Raw genomic sequence first — 17,316 nt, forward strand, 5'->3', positions numbered from 1 at the left:
TAATAAGATGTAAAATAAAGATGTCTTTGGACACATATTAAATTGCCTCCGAAAGTCTCTAATGCAAATACAGAAAAAGAACTGAAATTTTTGTAAATTATCAACCCTCATTAAAAGTCTGTTTGAGGATTAAATTTCTTTTGTTAACAGATAGATCAGGTAAGCCCTTTGCACACATGTTCAACATTTCTGAGGTCATGAAGCCCAGTTAGAGTAGAGAAGTCTTCTGAGAAGGGAAGCAGGAAAGGTGAAAAATTGGACATACCTTTGCAATAAGAACCCTGAATCTTGGTGGCAAATGAATTTAATAGAAGAAACTGAATTGTATTGAAAGAAACTTGGTTTTAACTTAGCTGTAATATATGTTTAGTTAGAGCTTTGTGCACTGGAGAATCGTGGCTTTATTTTGTTTGCTTGTGTTGTTTACCTTAAGAAGTTTCTGTTAGCCCTCTTTTGTGACAGTAACTGTGCTGTTCTTTGAACATTCTTTTGTGCCTCAGATTGTGGACGCCAGCTTGTTGCTCTGATTTTAAATCTGTATATGGTGAAGAGTATCATTCTGTAATATGAGACTTGTTGCTTTTTTGTCCTTCCAGATGGAAGAAGATCAGGGTTCAGTCAGCTCAGCATATGAATTTGCTGAAAGCCAGCACAGAGGGGAGGACAGTAGGCACCTGCTAGCTGAGGCTTGCAGCCAGCAGGACGGGTGTTGCAAGCACTAGGTAGTACTGCGCCGGACCTTCCCGGGACTCAGCGCTATGTTCTCATGCTGGGGGCATGCTGTGGGACACCTGACCTGACATTTCCATGTCTTTACTAATGTCTTCACTGCTCCTCATATGTTGTTTTGGTTTTGTTTTCCTTTTTTGTGGTCTTTGCATTTTTCGTATGTCTGTCCCTGAAAATTCTGTCAGTCTCTCTTTAGAGTTCCAAAGATAAATCAGACTTCACCTCACAATGTAACCTCTAAAGATACTCTCGCAACCTATTGTCTTAACATTCAAGAAAATACTCCTTTTCACTTCTCCTTTTGAAAATGTCATGCTATTTCTCTTATCTCTGAAATAATTTTCCCCTTGAAGTTGTAGTTGTGTATCATTTACCCATCTTAATGTAGTTATATACTGAGTTACTTATCTAAGCTCACCTCTTAAGTTGAATGATCAAAGAGTAGGGTACTTAGACTTAGTACTGAGAAATTTGCTGCTGACTGATATTCAACAAACTTTCCATAATTTTTTTTCCTTTTTTCCTTTGAGACAGGGTCTCATTCCATTGCCCAGATTGGCATGCAGTGGCACGATCATGGCTCACTGCATCCTTGATCTCCTCGGCTCTGGTGGTCCTCCCACCCCAGACCCCTCTCCCCCGGTAACTGGGACTACAGGTGCGTCCCACCATGACCAGCTAGTTTTTTGTATTTTTTGTGGAGATTGGTTCTTGCCATGTTGCCCACACTGGTCTCAAACTCCTGGGCTCAAGCAATCCACCTGCCTCAGCCTTCCAAAGTGCTGGGATATAGGCGTGAGCCACCACACCTGGTTCATAAATTTTCATAGTTGTACCTCTCTAATAAAAAAGAATAAAAATTGATGAGAGCTTGATTTTCTCTTCTCTTAAGGAATAAACCCTAACAACCATTTCTAGAACTAATTAGGATATGCAGAATATTTTGATTGGTAGTAATTATGGAGGATAAAATTTCCTGCCAATAATAGTTATATTATTTAGACTAATTGCCATTTTATTTATTGTGATTACTAGTCAAAAAAGTGCTGTTGTCTTATATGGGATAAGCAGTGATGAAACTAAGTCACTTGAAGATTGTAAATGTTTTAACAACACTGTAAGTCAGACCCTGGAATAGGTAGAATAATTTAAAGAATCTGAACTATTCTATAAGATACGGTTTTTAAATCGGATTACTTTAGTGGATTGCCCTAAATGAAAAATTAACCCTGTTATTATTATCATCAGTTGAAATGATATTCAGAAGAATTCTGAATTTTTATTTGTTTTGGTATGCTTCATACGATTATTTTTACAGTGTATTTCTCTTGTGCCTTGCTGTAGAAAGGTGTTTAGTTCTTTTTAATATGCTCTGATTGAGCTCCAAAGAAAGCTCATGTGAAGAGCTTGCTGGGTGAAGAGCAGAGTTGCCTAGGATTTGTTATGCCCTGGGTAGTCTACAAAGCAGATAATCTACCTGGGACCTGACAATACCAAAACTATAAAATGTGTCCTCTGTGATCAAAGCTGCCCACACATTCGAGTTCTAGTGGCTATTTCATAAGATGTGAATCTAGTACTGCTTTGCTTTAGTATGTCCATTAAATGGGTTCTTAGACTGACCAAAACTATAAAATGTGTCCTCTGTGATCAAAGCTGCCCACATATTCGAGTTCTAGTGGCTATTTCATAAGATGTGAATCTAGTACTGCTTTGCTTTAGTATGTCCATTAAATGGGTTCTTAGACTGTTCCCATTAAATAATGGGGGCCTTCTTACAGTGACTTCTGCAAAGGCATGATAAGTAAATTCTTACACCCTATGACATTCATTAATCCTCTGCATTAAATTTGGAGATTTTATCATTTTTCACAGGTATTAGTTTCTTCCCCACCTAAACTGCAAATTCCTAGTCCTATGTTATTATTTGTATAACCAGTAGAATAAGTATATCATTAAAACAAAAGGCCCTTAGTCCTCTTTCAAACTAGGAATAAGCCAAATTATCAAAATAAATTTACCTAATCAGTATGATTCTGATCATGTTCTTATTTTCTTCTTTTTTTTTTTTTTTTTTTTTTTGACATAGAGTCTCACTCTGTTGCTCAGGCTGGAGTACAGAGGCACCATCTCGGCTCACTGCAACCTGTACCTCCTGGTTCAAGCAATTCTCCTGCCTCAGCCTACTGACTAGCTGGGACTACACATGGAGCTAATTTTTGTATATGTAGTAGAGACGGGGTTTCGCTTTGTTGGCCAGGCTGGTCTCGAACTCCTGGCCTCAAGTGATTCACCCTCCTTGGACTCCCAAAGTTCTAGCATTACAGATGTGAGCTACCGCTCCTGGCCCATATTCTTATTCTCATAGTTAAATTTAAGTAATACATACAGAAATCTCCTTCTCTCAAGAAATCCGTAAAAGACAATATGGAAGTATTTTATAATATTTCTAAGTTGTTTATTTTTCTTAGGGGGAAGGAGAGAGGAAAGGAAGTTTAGAAGAGTGAATATAAGCGTAAAGAATGTTTTAGAGAAACAGGCCTTGAATAAGATACACCAGTTACCCAGATTTCATCACTACACGGCTATCTCCGTTGCAATTCTGAATAATGAGATGAAGCCCATTACTTATTTTAGAGATTTTATGATTCTTAATCAGATTGGGAAATCAGTAATATTTGATGACTTGATTTTACATTAAAAAGAAAAACATTTCCTTAAACACAAACCTCTTGTTTTTTCATTTTTATTTTTATAATCAGAGTTTGAAGCCGCTTTCCAAATAATTCCCTTAAGACTATACAAGGTACTTACTTTGATTATTATAAAACACCTGTGGCCAGGTACAGTGGCCTGTAATCCCAGCACTTTGGGAGGCTGAGGTGGGCAGATCACAAGGTCAGGAAATCAAGACCATCCTGGCTAATGTGGTGAAACTCTGTCTCTACTAAAAACACAAAAATTAGCTGGGCATGGTGGCACATGCCGGTAGTCCCAGCACCTTACGAGGCTGAGGCAGGAGAATTGCTTGAACCCGTGAGGCAGAGGTTGCAGTGAGCTGAGATCACGCCTCTGCACTCCAGTTTGAGCAACAGAGTGAGACAATGTCTCAAAAAATAAATAAAACGCCTTTAAGGGCAAAAGACTTAGCATGGTTAATTGTTGGACAGTTATCTAAACTTACAAAAACAAAAACCTTTATTTTTTATTTGCTAGAATGTCATAGGCATGACTAAAAAAGTGTTAGAAATGTAAGACATCTTTCTAAAATTTATAAGATTTAAGGAAGGTTGTAAGGTTTCAGGAAAATAATTTTGTATAAGCAATAAGATAAATAAGTGTTTACTGTCATCGATAGGAAAATAATGGAAATAAAAGCAGTGAGCCAGAATTTATTTCAAAAGGCAATTTCTGTGAAGATGAGCAATTGTATTAGCTGTGCGTAGTCATGTTGAATAGACATAGTAGTTTTGCGTGACAGCCTTTTTAGCACTATGTTATGTGGTCATTCCTGGGAGCAAGTGTGGTAGAAAGTGAGGCTTACCAATCAAAACTTCTGATAAATTAAAGGTGACCTCTTGGTATCACCCAGTAGGGTCTCACTCCCATTACTATGCTGTTTTTTCTTTTCTGTCGTTTATAAGTGGTCTACCAAAAAAGGTAATGATTTCCTCTCCTTACTTTGAATGAAAAGAGCTCTAAATGCTCCATTCCATTCCCCTTCCCCTAATTACATTGGCAGCTATGGCTACACAGGTATTCTTGCCAAGCTCCCAGTTCCTGAATATTGAGATCAAAGATGTATATGTGGGAAAGTAGTAGAGCTTCGAGGTTTGCTAGAGAACAATACGGCATTTTCTATAGATAGCTTTACAGAAACAGCCAATGTTCAGGTGAGGCTGAGTGTGGTGGCTCATGCTTGTAATCCTAGCACTTTGGGAGGCTGATGTGGGCAGATTGCCTGAGCTCAGGAAATCAGGACCAGCCTGGGCAACATGGTAAACCCTGTCTGTACTAAAATACAAAAAATTAGCCTAGTGTGTTGGTGCATGCCGGTAGTGCCAGCTGCTCAGGAGGCTGAGGCATCAAAATTGCTTGAACCCAGGAGGAGGAGGTTGCAGTGAACTGAGATCTCACCACTGCACTCCAGCCTGGGCAACAGAGTGAGACTCGGTTAAAAAAAAAAAAAAAAAAAAAAAAAAAAAAAAAAAAAAAAAAAAGCTCTTTTTTTTTCCTTTAGAGGAAAAAGGAAACGTATATACAAATTATATAGACACAAAAGTATATTTAGTTCAAAAGGTGATCTGAAGAAGTCATTTCTTAAAATTTTTGACATTTCAAGATGTTTATCTTCTCTGTTGGGGTGTCCTTATTTTAATAACTGTCCTTCAGTTTTAAAGTGAAGGACAACAAGGTTCAGTAGCTCACACCTGTAAGCCCAGCACTTTGAGAGGCTGAGTGGGAGGACCACTGGAGGCCAGGAGGTTGAGATCAGCCTGGGAAGTATAGTAAGAGCCTGTCTCTACTAAAATTAAAAATTAACCTGACATGGTGATGCACACCTGTAGTAGCTACCCAGGAGGCTGAGATTGAAGGATGGCTTGAGCCCAGGAGGTTGAGGCTGCAGTGAGCCATGATTGACCATGCCTCTGCACTCCAGCTTGGGTGACAGAGCAAGACCCTGTCTCTAAGATAAAGTGAAAGATAATGAACACAGATAATTACATAAGGCCAGATCCAGACCAGTGCAGTGTCTTGCACATACGTGGATATTCAAATGCTGGTTCCCTCCTGGGTGTCATCCTCGATGAATCCCTCCCAGTTGACACATGTTGTTAAACTAAAAAATGTCAGACAAGATCCCTGCTCTTTTGAGTTTCTGGTGGGAAGGACGAGTTTGGTGTTTTCTTGTTTTCTTAATTTCCAGTTCATCTTGAGCCAGTGCCTTTACAAATACAATAAAAATGAACCATAGGAAAATGAAATTAAAAGATTAATATAAACTCCAGTTTTAAAATTATTGAATTTAACAGTTATAAACTTATTTTGTCCAACTGCTGTAAAAATTTCTAAGCTCTTATTCTCACAGATTAGAAATGCTGCTTTATTGGCTGGTAATAGTGTTTATGGATCAGCATTGATCCATGGATCACACTTTGAGTCACCACTGGTCTTTTTGCAAGGGGACAGTACCACTCCCTTACACTTAGGCTAAGTTTGTACTGAATACACACCACACTGCTGCCCACACATAGTCACTTTTTCTCCTCAGTCAGCCTGGAATATCCTTTCTCCCCATCTCCTGCTATTGAAATGCCCCCCAGTCCTTTAAGATGTACTTTAAATGCCACCTTTTCCATCAGATCTTCGTGCCCTCCCACCAGTCCACTAAAGGCAGCTGGGTTTGAGCTTTCCCTTCTGTTTTCTGAGTAGTCTGCCTCTTAGAAGGCAGGATAGTGGCATGGTAAAGGGGTTCAGGCTCTGCAGGATTCAAGCCCCAGCTGACATGGGTGACCTTGAACAATTCTTAACTGTTTCCTCATCAGTAAACTGGGGGTGATCATAGTGCCTATTCCTAAGGGCTGTTGTAAGTTTTCAGTGAGACAGTCTTCGAGAAGAATCTTACCTAGTCGCTGGGGCATACGTGGTGAGCACTCCATGAACATAACTGCCGTGTTGGTATGTCGTCTTGACTTGTCCTCTCCTACCTTCTTCCCTACCTTTCGCTCAGCTGATTGAGCACAGGTTACTGTGGAAACTGGCACAGGACCTTGGCTCAGTAAATAGAAGTTTAAGTGCTTGTGCCAATTAAGTGATACAAATAAGTGAAATAGAATCGGAGAAAGAGGGGGCCGGGCGCGGTGGCTCAAGCCTGTAATCCCAGCACTTTGGGAGGCCGAGGCGGGTGGATCACGAGGTCAAGAGATCGAGACCATCCTGGTCAACATGGTGAAACCCCGTCTCTACTAAAAATACAAAAAACTAGCTGGGCATGGTGGCGCGTGCCTGTAATCCCAGCTACTCAGGAGGCTGAGGCAGGAGAATTGCCTGAGCCCAGGAGGCGGAGGTTGCGGTGAGCCGAGATCATGCCATTGCACTCCAGCCTGGGTAACGAGAGCGAAACTCCGTCTCAAAAAAAAAAAAAAAAAAAAATCGGAGAAAGAGATGACTCATAATTGCAGAGGTGAGGGAAGTTTCATGGAGATGGTGGGATTTAAGCTGAACCCTGGTGTAGGGGTCAGCATTCTGACCCTGATTGATGGCAGGCCCTGACACGTGCCCACGGGCAGGGAACACTGCCTAGTTGGCTGGGGTGGAGCCTGTACCAGATCACCGGGAAGTACAGCAGGAAAGGCAGCCTGGGGTCAGGCTGGAAAGCCTTCAAGGCTTCATGGGTGTGGGGCTTCATCCTCTGAGCATGTCAGAGTCCTGGAGTCCAGCTTGCTACAAGGGGTAGATTTGAGATTAGGGAAACTGAAGCCTGGGGACCCAAAGAGGAAACTGGAAAACTGATGAAATCCTGTTGCCTAAACCCGCATTTCCTAAACTATTCCTCTGAATGTGAATGATCCTCCTGGTGCTGCTTAATGTTTCCTGGTTGGGGGTTGGGGGCGTAGGTTTCTCCCACTAAGAAAATGAGTGGAAGAATTGTGATATCTCAGGCTTCCCCCATGCAGATGACCGTTTGTCTTGAGTTGACAGTCCGCTACTTTAAAAGTCTGTTTAGAACTTTGTTAAATTGGTGTTTCCCAAATTTAATTGAACACAGAACCTTTTTTTTCTTCATGAAATGTCTGTAAATGTCTCACAAAACAGTTTAAGAAACAGTGCCCAAAACAGTCCTAAACTAAGGGTATTGTAATGAAAGAACAAGTCAAGTTTGGCTGTTTCTCAAGTGCTTAGGCAGTTGCCAGATAAAAACCATGTTGTTTCACACTTCGTGGTGTTGGGCAGAATCTTCTGAGCAGGGATCTTGCAGGACATCAGCCGTTGCTTACGTTCAGAATGCCGGGTTGTGTCTGTTCCACCTCGTCTGTCTCTCTCGTTTGTTGTGAGCGTCTCCACAAACGTCCTCTGTTGCCTGCGCCCAGCACATGGTGATTCCCAACCTTCCTGGAAGTGCAACCCTCCATTTCTCCTCATCCTCCTCTATCCTCAAAAGATGTGCTATGCAGGATGTTACATATGTAAAAGAAAGTGAATTAAGTTTTTTTTTTTGAAAACTGCAGACCTTGAAAAATGTAGGAGCATCCTTGACAAGTAAAACCAGGGTTGGGATTCATCCAGCTGCATGGTCACACCATTTCCCCTCATTTTAGCTCAGTTAACGTTGTTAGTAGTATGGAATAAAATTGTCTTGCTGGGCTGTTTATGCCTGAATCAACCTAAATCTAGCATACTCTCAGAAAGTAATTCAGTTCAAATCTTGATACTACTACTTGTTCACTTGTTTAATAAATGTTAATCTGTGTGCCATCGGCTGTTAAAAAGCAGGATGAGCTGATGATGGGATGATTGCCATTTAAAAGTTTTTAGCAATTTATGATAGATGATGCTTTTTTTAAAGATAAGTGTGGAGTGGGTATCTATAGAGTGCTTAGAACCTGGCACTAGTAAAGCATACATAAAGTGTTTGCTTGTTGTTATTGAAGATTGGGGCTAGGTTCTGCCTAGTTGGTATTTCCCAGTCTTTGAGATTGTTCATATTCCACTTATCTCAATTGCTAGACATTTTCCATTGAAATTGCAGGAGCACTTCACCTAAACAAAAACTACATGAAGAATTAGAATTCATTTCATTACTGAGTGATTTATGTAAATCATTTTGACCATAATAAATGACTAAAATAAAATATTAAAAATAGATTTAAATAATACCCAACTTCTTAATTTATATAATTATTTTACCAAACCTCTAATTTCAGATACAAGGCTTTAAAATAATTTTGGATGGTTATACTCCAGTAAATTAAAGCCCCCCTTATATTTCCTATATTATAGAAAAACGTGTATATATGTTAGCTTTGATTTGAAAGTGCTTGGTGTAATTTTGTAATTCTTTTCAGAAGTCCAGATTTTTAAACAACTAATGCTTTCTGCTTCACCTCCCTCAGCTTACTGAAACAAATGCAGGTATCAAGTGCTTGGACTCCATGTGCTGCTTCCCGGAAGGAGAAGCAGCATGCGCATCTATTGGAAGAATGCTGGAACGAGTCATAGGAAGATGTAGTCCGACCCACATCAGCAGGTGTGAAATCTCTCTAAGTAGCCTTTGCTGCAAATGAGTATCCTATCTGGAACAGGATGAACCTGCAGCTCTAGATACCTAATAAGTCAGCAGCTGCTTTTACCAACTAAAGCAGGAAGTCTGCTATTTATTAGCTCTCTTTAATGGTAGATTTCACTTTGTGGCTTTGGGGTTAGGGCTTTTTCACTCACAAAGGAAGAGAAAGCACCTTTGAAGAGACTTCATCTAATGAATAAAAAATTGTTTCATAATCTTTCTAAACTGTGCTCAGTAGGATGTGTATATGGTACTCTCATGGTTTGTATAACTTTTTTAAATTATACGTATACTATTTCCTGCTTTTTATTTTTTATTCTTTTTGCTTTTTGTCCTTACAAAATAATCTCAACATAACAGTGAAGTCAAAGGCTTTCCTTTTCTTACTCTTTATGTATATTTTCCAGTCACTTACTTGAGGTTTTGAGGTATTTGTAAACACGGAAGATTGTATTTCTGCTCCCCTGCCTCTTCTTGTGTCTGTAATGAAGTTTTGAAATGAGTCATTATTTTTAATTTCTTTTGCTTGGTACTTAGTGTCTAATTAAAAATGTATGAGTTAGAACAGGTGCCTGCTGTCATGCACCATAACAAAAAAATACCATCTTTTGGTAAATGCCATTTAAAATTTATTTATATGTGCAATGAATTGATTTATTCATACATTTCCCCAAGAGTTACATCACTATTTAGAGGATGTAAGGGGGTAGAAATAGCTTTTTCTGCACTTGGTGTTCTTTAGGTGAATGATACCATACTGTCAGCATCAGGGCAGCAGTACACGGTGTGCATGGAGGGTACACATGGGCAGGGAGAGACGTTGGTTCCCCTGTCCCAAACGTGCTGTGTGAATATTAGCCATTTCTGTAAGCACCAGGGCTTGGAAATTACCCCAGGAACAAGTTATAAAGAGTGAAGAAGGCACTACTCTTATCTACTGAAAAACTGATTTTTATTGTTTGGTTAGCTTTGTGTTTTAAAAACGCGACGAGTATGATATCATTCATCTATTATAAAATTCAGGTAACTTTTACTGGTGAGCTTTCCCACTTTACCTTTAGCTTGACCATGTATTTATGATATAGTTGAACTTAGAAATAGCATTCTTATGTTAACATAATGTCTGTGGTTTGAATCCCCATTTATTCTGACCTGATTATAACGTGATCTAAAATATTTCCATAATGCTGTGATACCATTTTGCAGTAATTTCATTCCATGTAGAAGGGTGAGCACTTAAACTCTGGGACTTTGTTATGATTTATATAATTATATTATAAAATGTATCTCTGTCATGTACCTAGGCCAGCAAGTTTCCCAAAGGAAGTTCCGAAAGAGCTTGATTTATACTAATAATTTACCTAGTAATACAGCTTGATTGCACAAAGTCAGGATAGGAGTTAGACTAAGATACAAAAGAACCTCTACAGAACTTTTTCAGCTTCTGCTTCAGTGGAAATTTCTCTTTAATGACAATACACATTTTCGTTAATGATTTTCTTAACACTGGAATTTTAAATGAGCCCCCAATTTTTTCTGCCGTATACATATATCCATTTTCTTGATACCAGTTATGTGGGTAATATGCCCACGCTGTTCTTGACGTAGCCATTTGAGGCAGCATTGCCCCTTGTGAACCTGCCCCAGTAGGTGTTGAATTGACTGACATGTTCTCTTGAAGGTAGCTGTTATCATCTCTACTTCTTTTCACTTAAAATTGGGCTATATTCTTTGTGTCTGAATTTTTTTATTCTCCTAATAAAATTTTTAACTTATTAGTATCATATTTGACAGACTATAAATGCCCTTGCAGTTTTGTCCAGCATCACAGGTTATATTATTAATATTATTTACTATTGTATATATTACTATTATTTACTATTATATATATTACATCACAGGTTATATTATTACTATTATTTACTATTATATATATTACTAATATTCACTATTTTATATCTTACTATTACTTTCTTACCTTTTTCCTCACGTGAATAATCTAGAAAGTCTTTTCAGATCTATTTATTCTTTTCTAGGGGATAAAGTCATTTAAAAACACCAAGCTACCTGGTGCTTTTCAAGGGCTATGTGAAAATTGCCATAGATGAATTAAGATGATATTTAAACTTTCAAAGTCATTTTGATACGTAGAGTTCTGTTTTTGTTTTTTACATATATTTGTATTTGTGAAATGTGTTGGGCATTTCCATTTTGACTCTAGAGCAGAATCTAGTCTATATTTCTATTTCATGTCTAATTCAGAAGGTAAGGCAAGGCTGAGACTGCCATTACCAAATGTGGAAGCCCTTGGCTGTTTGTCCCATTGACATACTAAACTCAAGAGTAATGGGCATCATTTGAGAAATACCACCAGTGTTTTTTGTATGACAGATTTCTTGGTGGTTAAATTTTCACCATTCAGGCACAGAAATTCAACTTCCATTTTGCTAATTGATGTTGTCAACAAAGTATCCAATATTGCAAGCTCAGTTTCAAAGGGAGCATCATGGTGCTATATAAAGGATATGCCATGTTGTACCCTAACGAACTGTTTTTCAGCAATACAAGATTTTCTGTTTGTATATTACTAACAAGTTACTTTATCCTAATCAAAACTATCTTCTAAATAGAAAGTTGTTAGTAATTAATCTGTAGTTGAAATGTTTAATGTGTTCTGTCAAAAATTATATAAATTAAAAACGAAGGAGACTTTACCCAAGAAGATTCTTCTGTGAAAGCAATGTGGACAGAAGAAAAACTCATATAAAGTATTGGCAGTTTGAAACTGGACATCTGACTCCAGATAATTGGGGTATTGATAATTGTTACAGTTAAAAGCATACTTTTCCCCTGTAAATATTTACCCTTTAAGAAATTTTCATCTTCTCATTTCGTTTATTCTACAAATACAAGGTGCCTAATATGTGTCAGACACAGTCCTAGATGCTAGAGAGGCAATAGTGAACAAGCCCTTCCCTGACCTCAGATAGATCCTGTTCAAGCTTTTCTAGAAACTGGTCAAATTAAAGTTGAGCTACATACAAACTTAGCGTCTCTGAGAAAGAGAAAATATTTGACAAGGGTGAATTGGGGCCATTTTTAATGCTCGTCTCTTCCTGTAACATCTCTGTTTAGGGAAGGTGGGAGCCCTGGAAAAAGTTACATAAAATGTATTTGTTGTTAAATGTGTTTAGTCTCAGAAGAAAGCAACCTTTCACTTGGTAATCCTAATTTGTCCTTGAACTAGGTTGGTCTGTTTTAAGGATGGCAGGCCACTTTTGGTCTTGAGTTATTTTCGCTTAAATTAACTCAAGCTAATTTAAGTTTACAGCTGCACATAAAATACTGTGTAATGAATTGCTTTAGGGCCTTATCATTCAGGCAGAGTTAACTTTTCCAAACCAGTAGAGAATCATTTGTTCTTAGTTAAAACACTAGTGACCTACAGATGTCTTTGATAACTTTGGATACATCATTCACTACATTCAAGCTAATTATGCTAAAGTCTTTAGAATAAGGTTTATAGCTGAAAAGAAATGATCAATAATAGGAACATACTACTATTTCATTCCAGAGCTTTTGGTAAGTGAGATTTGGGTTTGTTTTTGTAAACTGAACTTCTCAGTAAAAGATTTTAAAAGCTTCTCATGCTTTACTACATATAGAAACTGTTTTAATGCTAATGAATGTTTGAATTTTGGCTAATATTTTTATATGATGACTAAAACATTATTTTTCCCAAGGTTTTATAGACTATAAAGTTTGGGCATTCAATACTAATATGAAGAACCTCTCTTTAGCATTTAAATGAATCAGTGATTGCACTTGGGTCCTCAGTTTTAAATTTTTTTCTCAATTAAAACATAGGTCCTGGTGAGCCAAACTTTTCTCTTATTGTTACTTTAGATCATGGAGTGCATCGGATCCTTTCTATACCAACGACAGAAGCATCTTGACTCTCTCCACAATGGACTCATCTACTTGTTAAAGGGGCAGTAGTACTTTGTGGGAGCCATTTCACCTCCTTTCCCAAAATTCAGTATGATCATCCCGTTAATGGCCACACTGGCTCTGAAGTTAATTTCCGAAATCTTTATAGGAGTTTATACCCAGAGTTATAATGGCAAACAAACAGAAAAGTTTAATACAAGCCCCTCCCAGCACCCTCAGTTTGAACTTGAACATGTTAAAATTTGAGAAGAGACATTTTTCATCTGTCTGGTTTGTCCCTTGTGCTTATGGGACTCCTGATGGCATTTCAGTCTGTTGCTGAGGCCATTATATTTTATTATAAATGCAGAAAAAAAAAGATAAATCTTAGTAAAGTGTATTTTTTAGTATTAGCTTGCTTATTGACTCTTCTATTTAAATCTGCTTCTGTAAATTATTCTGAAAGTTTGCCTTGAGAACTCTATTTTTTTATTAGAGTTATATTTGAAGCTTTTCCTGGGAAAAGTTAATGTGAATACGGAGGAATTTTGGTCCCTCAGTGACCTGTGTTGTTAATTCATTAGTGTGTTCTAAGTTCACAGAGCAAATTAGGAGAATCATTTCCAGCCGTTACTTACAGCAGTATGGGCAGTAAATTTCTACCAATACCAATTCCTCTAACTGTACTGTAACCCACAGCCTGTAAAGTTAGCCATATAAATGCAAGGGTGTTATCATATGTACAAGTCAGGAATCAGGTCCGTTCACCAAACTTCAAATTGATGTTAACTAACATTTTTGTGACAGAATATGAAGACCCTATAGTGGGTAAATTAGATACCATTAGCATATTATGAATTTAATGTATTTATCATTGGATCTTTTGCATGCTTTAATCTGGTTACCATATTTAAATTTGCTCTTTTTTCTCTTTACCTGAAGGCTCTGTGTGTAGTATTTCATGACATTGTTGTAAAGTTTATATCAATAAAAAGTTTGGACAGTATTTAAATATTGCAAATATGTTTAATTATACAAATCAGAATAGTATGAGTAATTAAATCTATAAAAAAAGAAGAGCCTCGTTCTGTGGCCAATTTAGAATTGCTTTTCCCTTTCTGTAAGCTAGATTTTAGAATAAAGGGTTTCAGTTAATAATCTTGTGATTTTCAGGTTACAATGTTATCTAAGTGGGAAACTCCCACAATAAAGTAAACTCTGCCAGTGTCCCAGTGCAAGGCATGTTTTCAGGTGTGGCTGTGGAACGTAAATTGTTAAAGTCTAAAATGCTGGTATCAGGTAATGGTAGCAATAAATTAAAATGCTGAGGATGATTAATCGGGTACATGTTACCATGTTACTGTAATTAACTCATTGCACTTCAGAACCTAACTTCTATCCTGAATTGATCAGGTAGGTTCGGTGTTGTGATTTGTTTTTGTTTTAGTGAAAAGTAATGTTGTCTTAAGACTTAGAAGTGATTATTAGCTTAAGAACTATTACCCAAGGCTGGGTGGGGTGGCTCATGCCTGTAATCCTAGCACTTTGGGAGGCTGAGGTGCGCGGATCACCTGAGGTCAAAAGTTTGAGACCGGCCGGGCGCAGTGTCTCAAGCCTGTAATCCCAGCACTTTGGGAGGCCGAGGCAGGTGGATCACGAGGTCAAGAGATCAAGACCATCCTGGTCAACATGGTGAAACCCCGTCTCTACTAAAAATACAAAAAATTAGCTGGGCATGGTGGCGCGTGCCTGTAATCCTAGCTACTCAGGAGGCTGAGGCAGGAGAATTGCTTGAACCCAGGAGGCAGAGGTTGCGGTGAGCCGAGATCGTGCCATTGCACTCCAGCCTGGGTAACAAGAGTGAAACTCCGTCTCAAAAAAAAAAAAGTTTGAGACCAGCCTGACCAATATGATGAAATCCCATCTCTACAAAAATTAGCTGGGCATGGTGGCAGGAGCCTATAATGCTAGCCACTCGGTTGTCTGAGAAAGGAGAATTGCTTGAATCTGGGTGGTGGACATTGCAGTGAGCTGAGATCTGACCATTGCACTTTATCCTGGATGACAAAGCAAGACTTTGTCCCAGAAAAAAAAAGAACTGTTACCTAGCTCTAAGCAAATAATGGTTGTATACCTACTAAGAAAATGGTTAAATAAGGTTTTACTAAGTTTTCCCTTAAAAATATCATTCCTTTATGGAGATTTATTGTGCAGCCTAAGCTTCCTTCCCATTTCATGAATACAAGACTTTTAGAATTGGGCTGGCAGGGAAAGTATGGTAGAGACCAAAATTAAGACTTTCTTTGTTTGCTAGTAAACTCTTTTCTTGCTAATGTAACATTTGGTCCAGTGATGCAAGAATATTACATTATTAAGCTAAATATTAATTTTCAAAAATAGTCCTTTAACTTAGATATTCCATAGTTGGATTTAGGAAGATCTGTTATTCTGGAAATACTTTAAAAGAATAATACAACATGCAATGTGTACATTCAGCAGTTCACGTTCCAGAAAATACTGCAGATATACTCAGTAGAGTACGTTAGTGGAGGATAATATGGAAATTTGCTCATAAAATCTCATAAAATGTACATATAACAAGGTGACATTCAATAGGCCTGCATCACATCTACATTACAATGTTTATTTGCCATCAAATAAACTGAGTAGTGACACTAGACAAAGACTCCAAAGTCATAAAGTAGCCTATGACCAACTGCAGCAAGACAGGAGGTCAGTTCACCTAAAATGGTGCTTAAAGTGTGATGAGGTAATTTTCTCTACTCGCCATTTGAAGTTAAGGAGAACTTTATTTTTAAATAAATAAATAAATAAATGGCATCCACTAGTGTGCTTATTCTGAACTGTTGCTCCAAATCCACTTCGTTTTTAAAGCAAAATTACCTTGTAATTTTAGGAGAGTTTTCTACTTAAGAAAGTAACAATGCAGTCTACAAGCTCTCAGTTTTCTACTGCTGTATTCATCTTGTAAAACTATTACTACATAGTATCCCCTTTGCATATTTCTTTAAAATTCTTTGGATATGATGTTGATAGTTAACTTACCCTTATCTGCCAAAACCAGAGCAAAATGCTAATTACGTTATTGCTAATCAGTGGTCTCATATCTGTTTGCCTCACTTGCTTGCCTTTGCCTCATCTGAGGGCTGTAAGCCTGAAGATAGTGGCAAGCACAAGTCAGTTTCCAAAATTGCCCCTCAGCTGCTCTAAGTGACTCAGCACACTGCCTCAGCTTTTGCAGGCATAGGCTCACCCTGGGCAAAGCAAAGTGTGGGCCAGGGAGAACTACAGCTACAAAGATCTGCTGTCAAGTTGAGAAAAGAGGAGAATTTATGGTCTGAATTTTCTGCCTTCCGTGGGTCTAAAGCTCATGATACACAAAGGCTTCCAGACCTGACCCACACCCAGGCACTATCCTGAAGAGGAGACTTAACAGAGGCAAATCAACCTTAGGAAATGCCTGCATTCAACCTTATTATTAGTCCCAAGACTGAAGTCATTTCTACTGCAAAAGGTGGTGAGACTGAATTTACCTGATAGCTTGAGACTCCTGATAGGCAGGAGTCAAGGCCACTAGAAAATTGACAGGAGCCAAAAGTTTTTAAAATACACTATTCTGAAAATCTGGAGGCTGTAGGAAAAGGGAAAACCTTCCATGTTGCTGTTTTTCCTATCAAGATCAATTTGGGGTATGATATAAGCAGGTATTAATGAAAATAACACACCAAAGAGTTATGGTAAAAATGTTTTATTAATTTTTATCCCCACTTACATTTTACTTCTATTTTGAAATGAGTTATCTATTTTCACAAAAGTAAAACATTAAAGTGCTGTTTTATGTGAAATAACTTGAATGATGTTCCTATAAAAAACAAACCATAACTAATGACATGTTTGTAATAGTCGTGATTGTTAGATTTTCATGAGGAATGAGTATCTAGAAATACTGTAGCAATACTTAAATTTGGACCTGAGACACTGTGGCTGTCTAATCCTCTAAAAATTATCTGCATTGTCAGTAAATACAGTATACTTATTGTACAGCTCTAATTTTTAAAAGTTTATAAAGTTATATTTATCAAATAAAAATTTTCCTGTATAATTGAAAGTGTTCCTTTATTTAAGCATTTTAAGCCTCTCTCTTCATCACAACCAGCACTGCCAAACTTGTTTCAAGTTAAATTTTACTATATTTACCCTTCACTGTAGTACAGGGATATCATTTATGCCTTTCACTGAGTGCAGTTTTTTAAAATGTAGTTTTAACCCAGGTTTTATAGATTGTCATCAGTACAACTACTCCTAGGAAAGGGTCTGATAGGAGTGTACCAGCTGTAAAGACCAGCACACCT

The 17,316-nt window shown here is 37.9% G+C and overlaps 1 protein-coding gene across 6 annotated transcripts in view; it reads left to right on the plus strand.

Moving 5' to 3' along the window:
• Positions 1 to 17,066, plus strand: part of ATP11B (ATPase phospholipid transporting 11B (putative)) — a 124,982-nt gene extending 107,916 nt beyond the window's left edge. For 2 of the 6 annotated variants that reach the window (XM_074404596.1, XM_074404597.1), the window contains 2 exons: positions 597 to 722; positions 8,844 to 8,932. In XM_074404596.1, the coding sequence (XP_074260697.1) occupies positions 597 to 681 (85 nt within the window). In that variant the 3' untranslated portion in view covers positions 682 to 722; positions 8,844 to 8,932. Of the gene's footprint in view, positions 1 to 596; positions 723 to 8,843; positions 11,974 to 12,919 lie in introns of those variants that run through there. The other 4 variants (XM_039478871.2, XM_010337606.3, XM_039478872.2 and 1 more) reach the window with 3 other exon arrangements.
• Positions 17,067 to 17,316: the final 250 nt, after the last annotated feature.

The sequence above is a fragment of the Saimiri boliviensis genome, chromosome 8 (assembly GCF_048565385.1).
Source record: "Saimiri boliviensis isolate mSaiBol1 chromosome 8, mSaiBol1.pri, whole genome shotgun sequence".
In the NCBI taxonomy this organism is placed as follows: Eukaryota; Metazoa; Chordata; class Mammalia; order Primates; family Cebidae; genus Saimiri; species Saimiri boliviensis.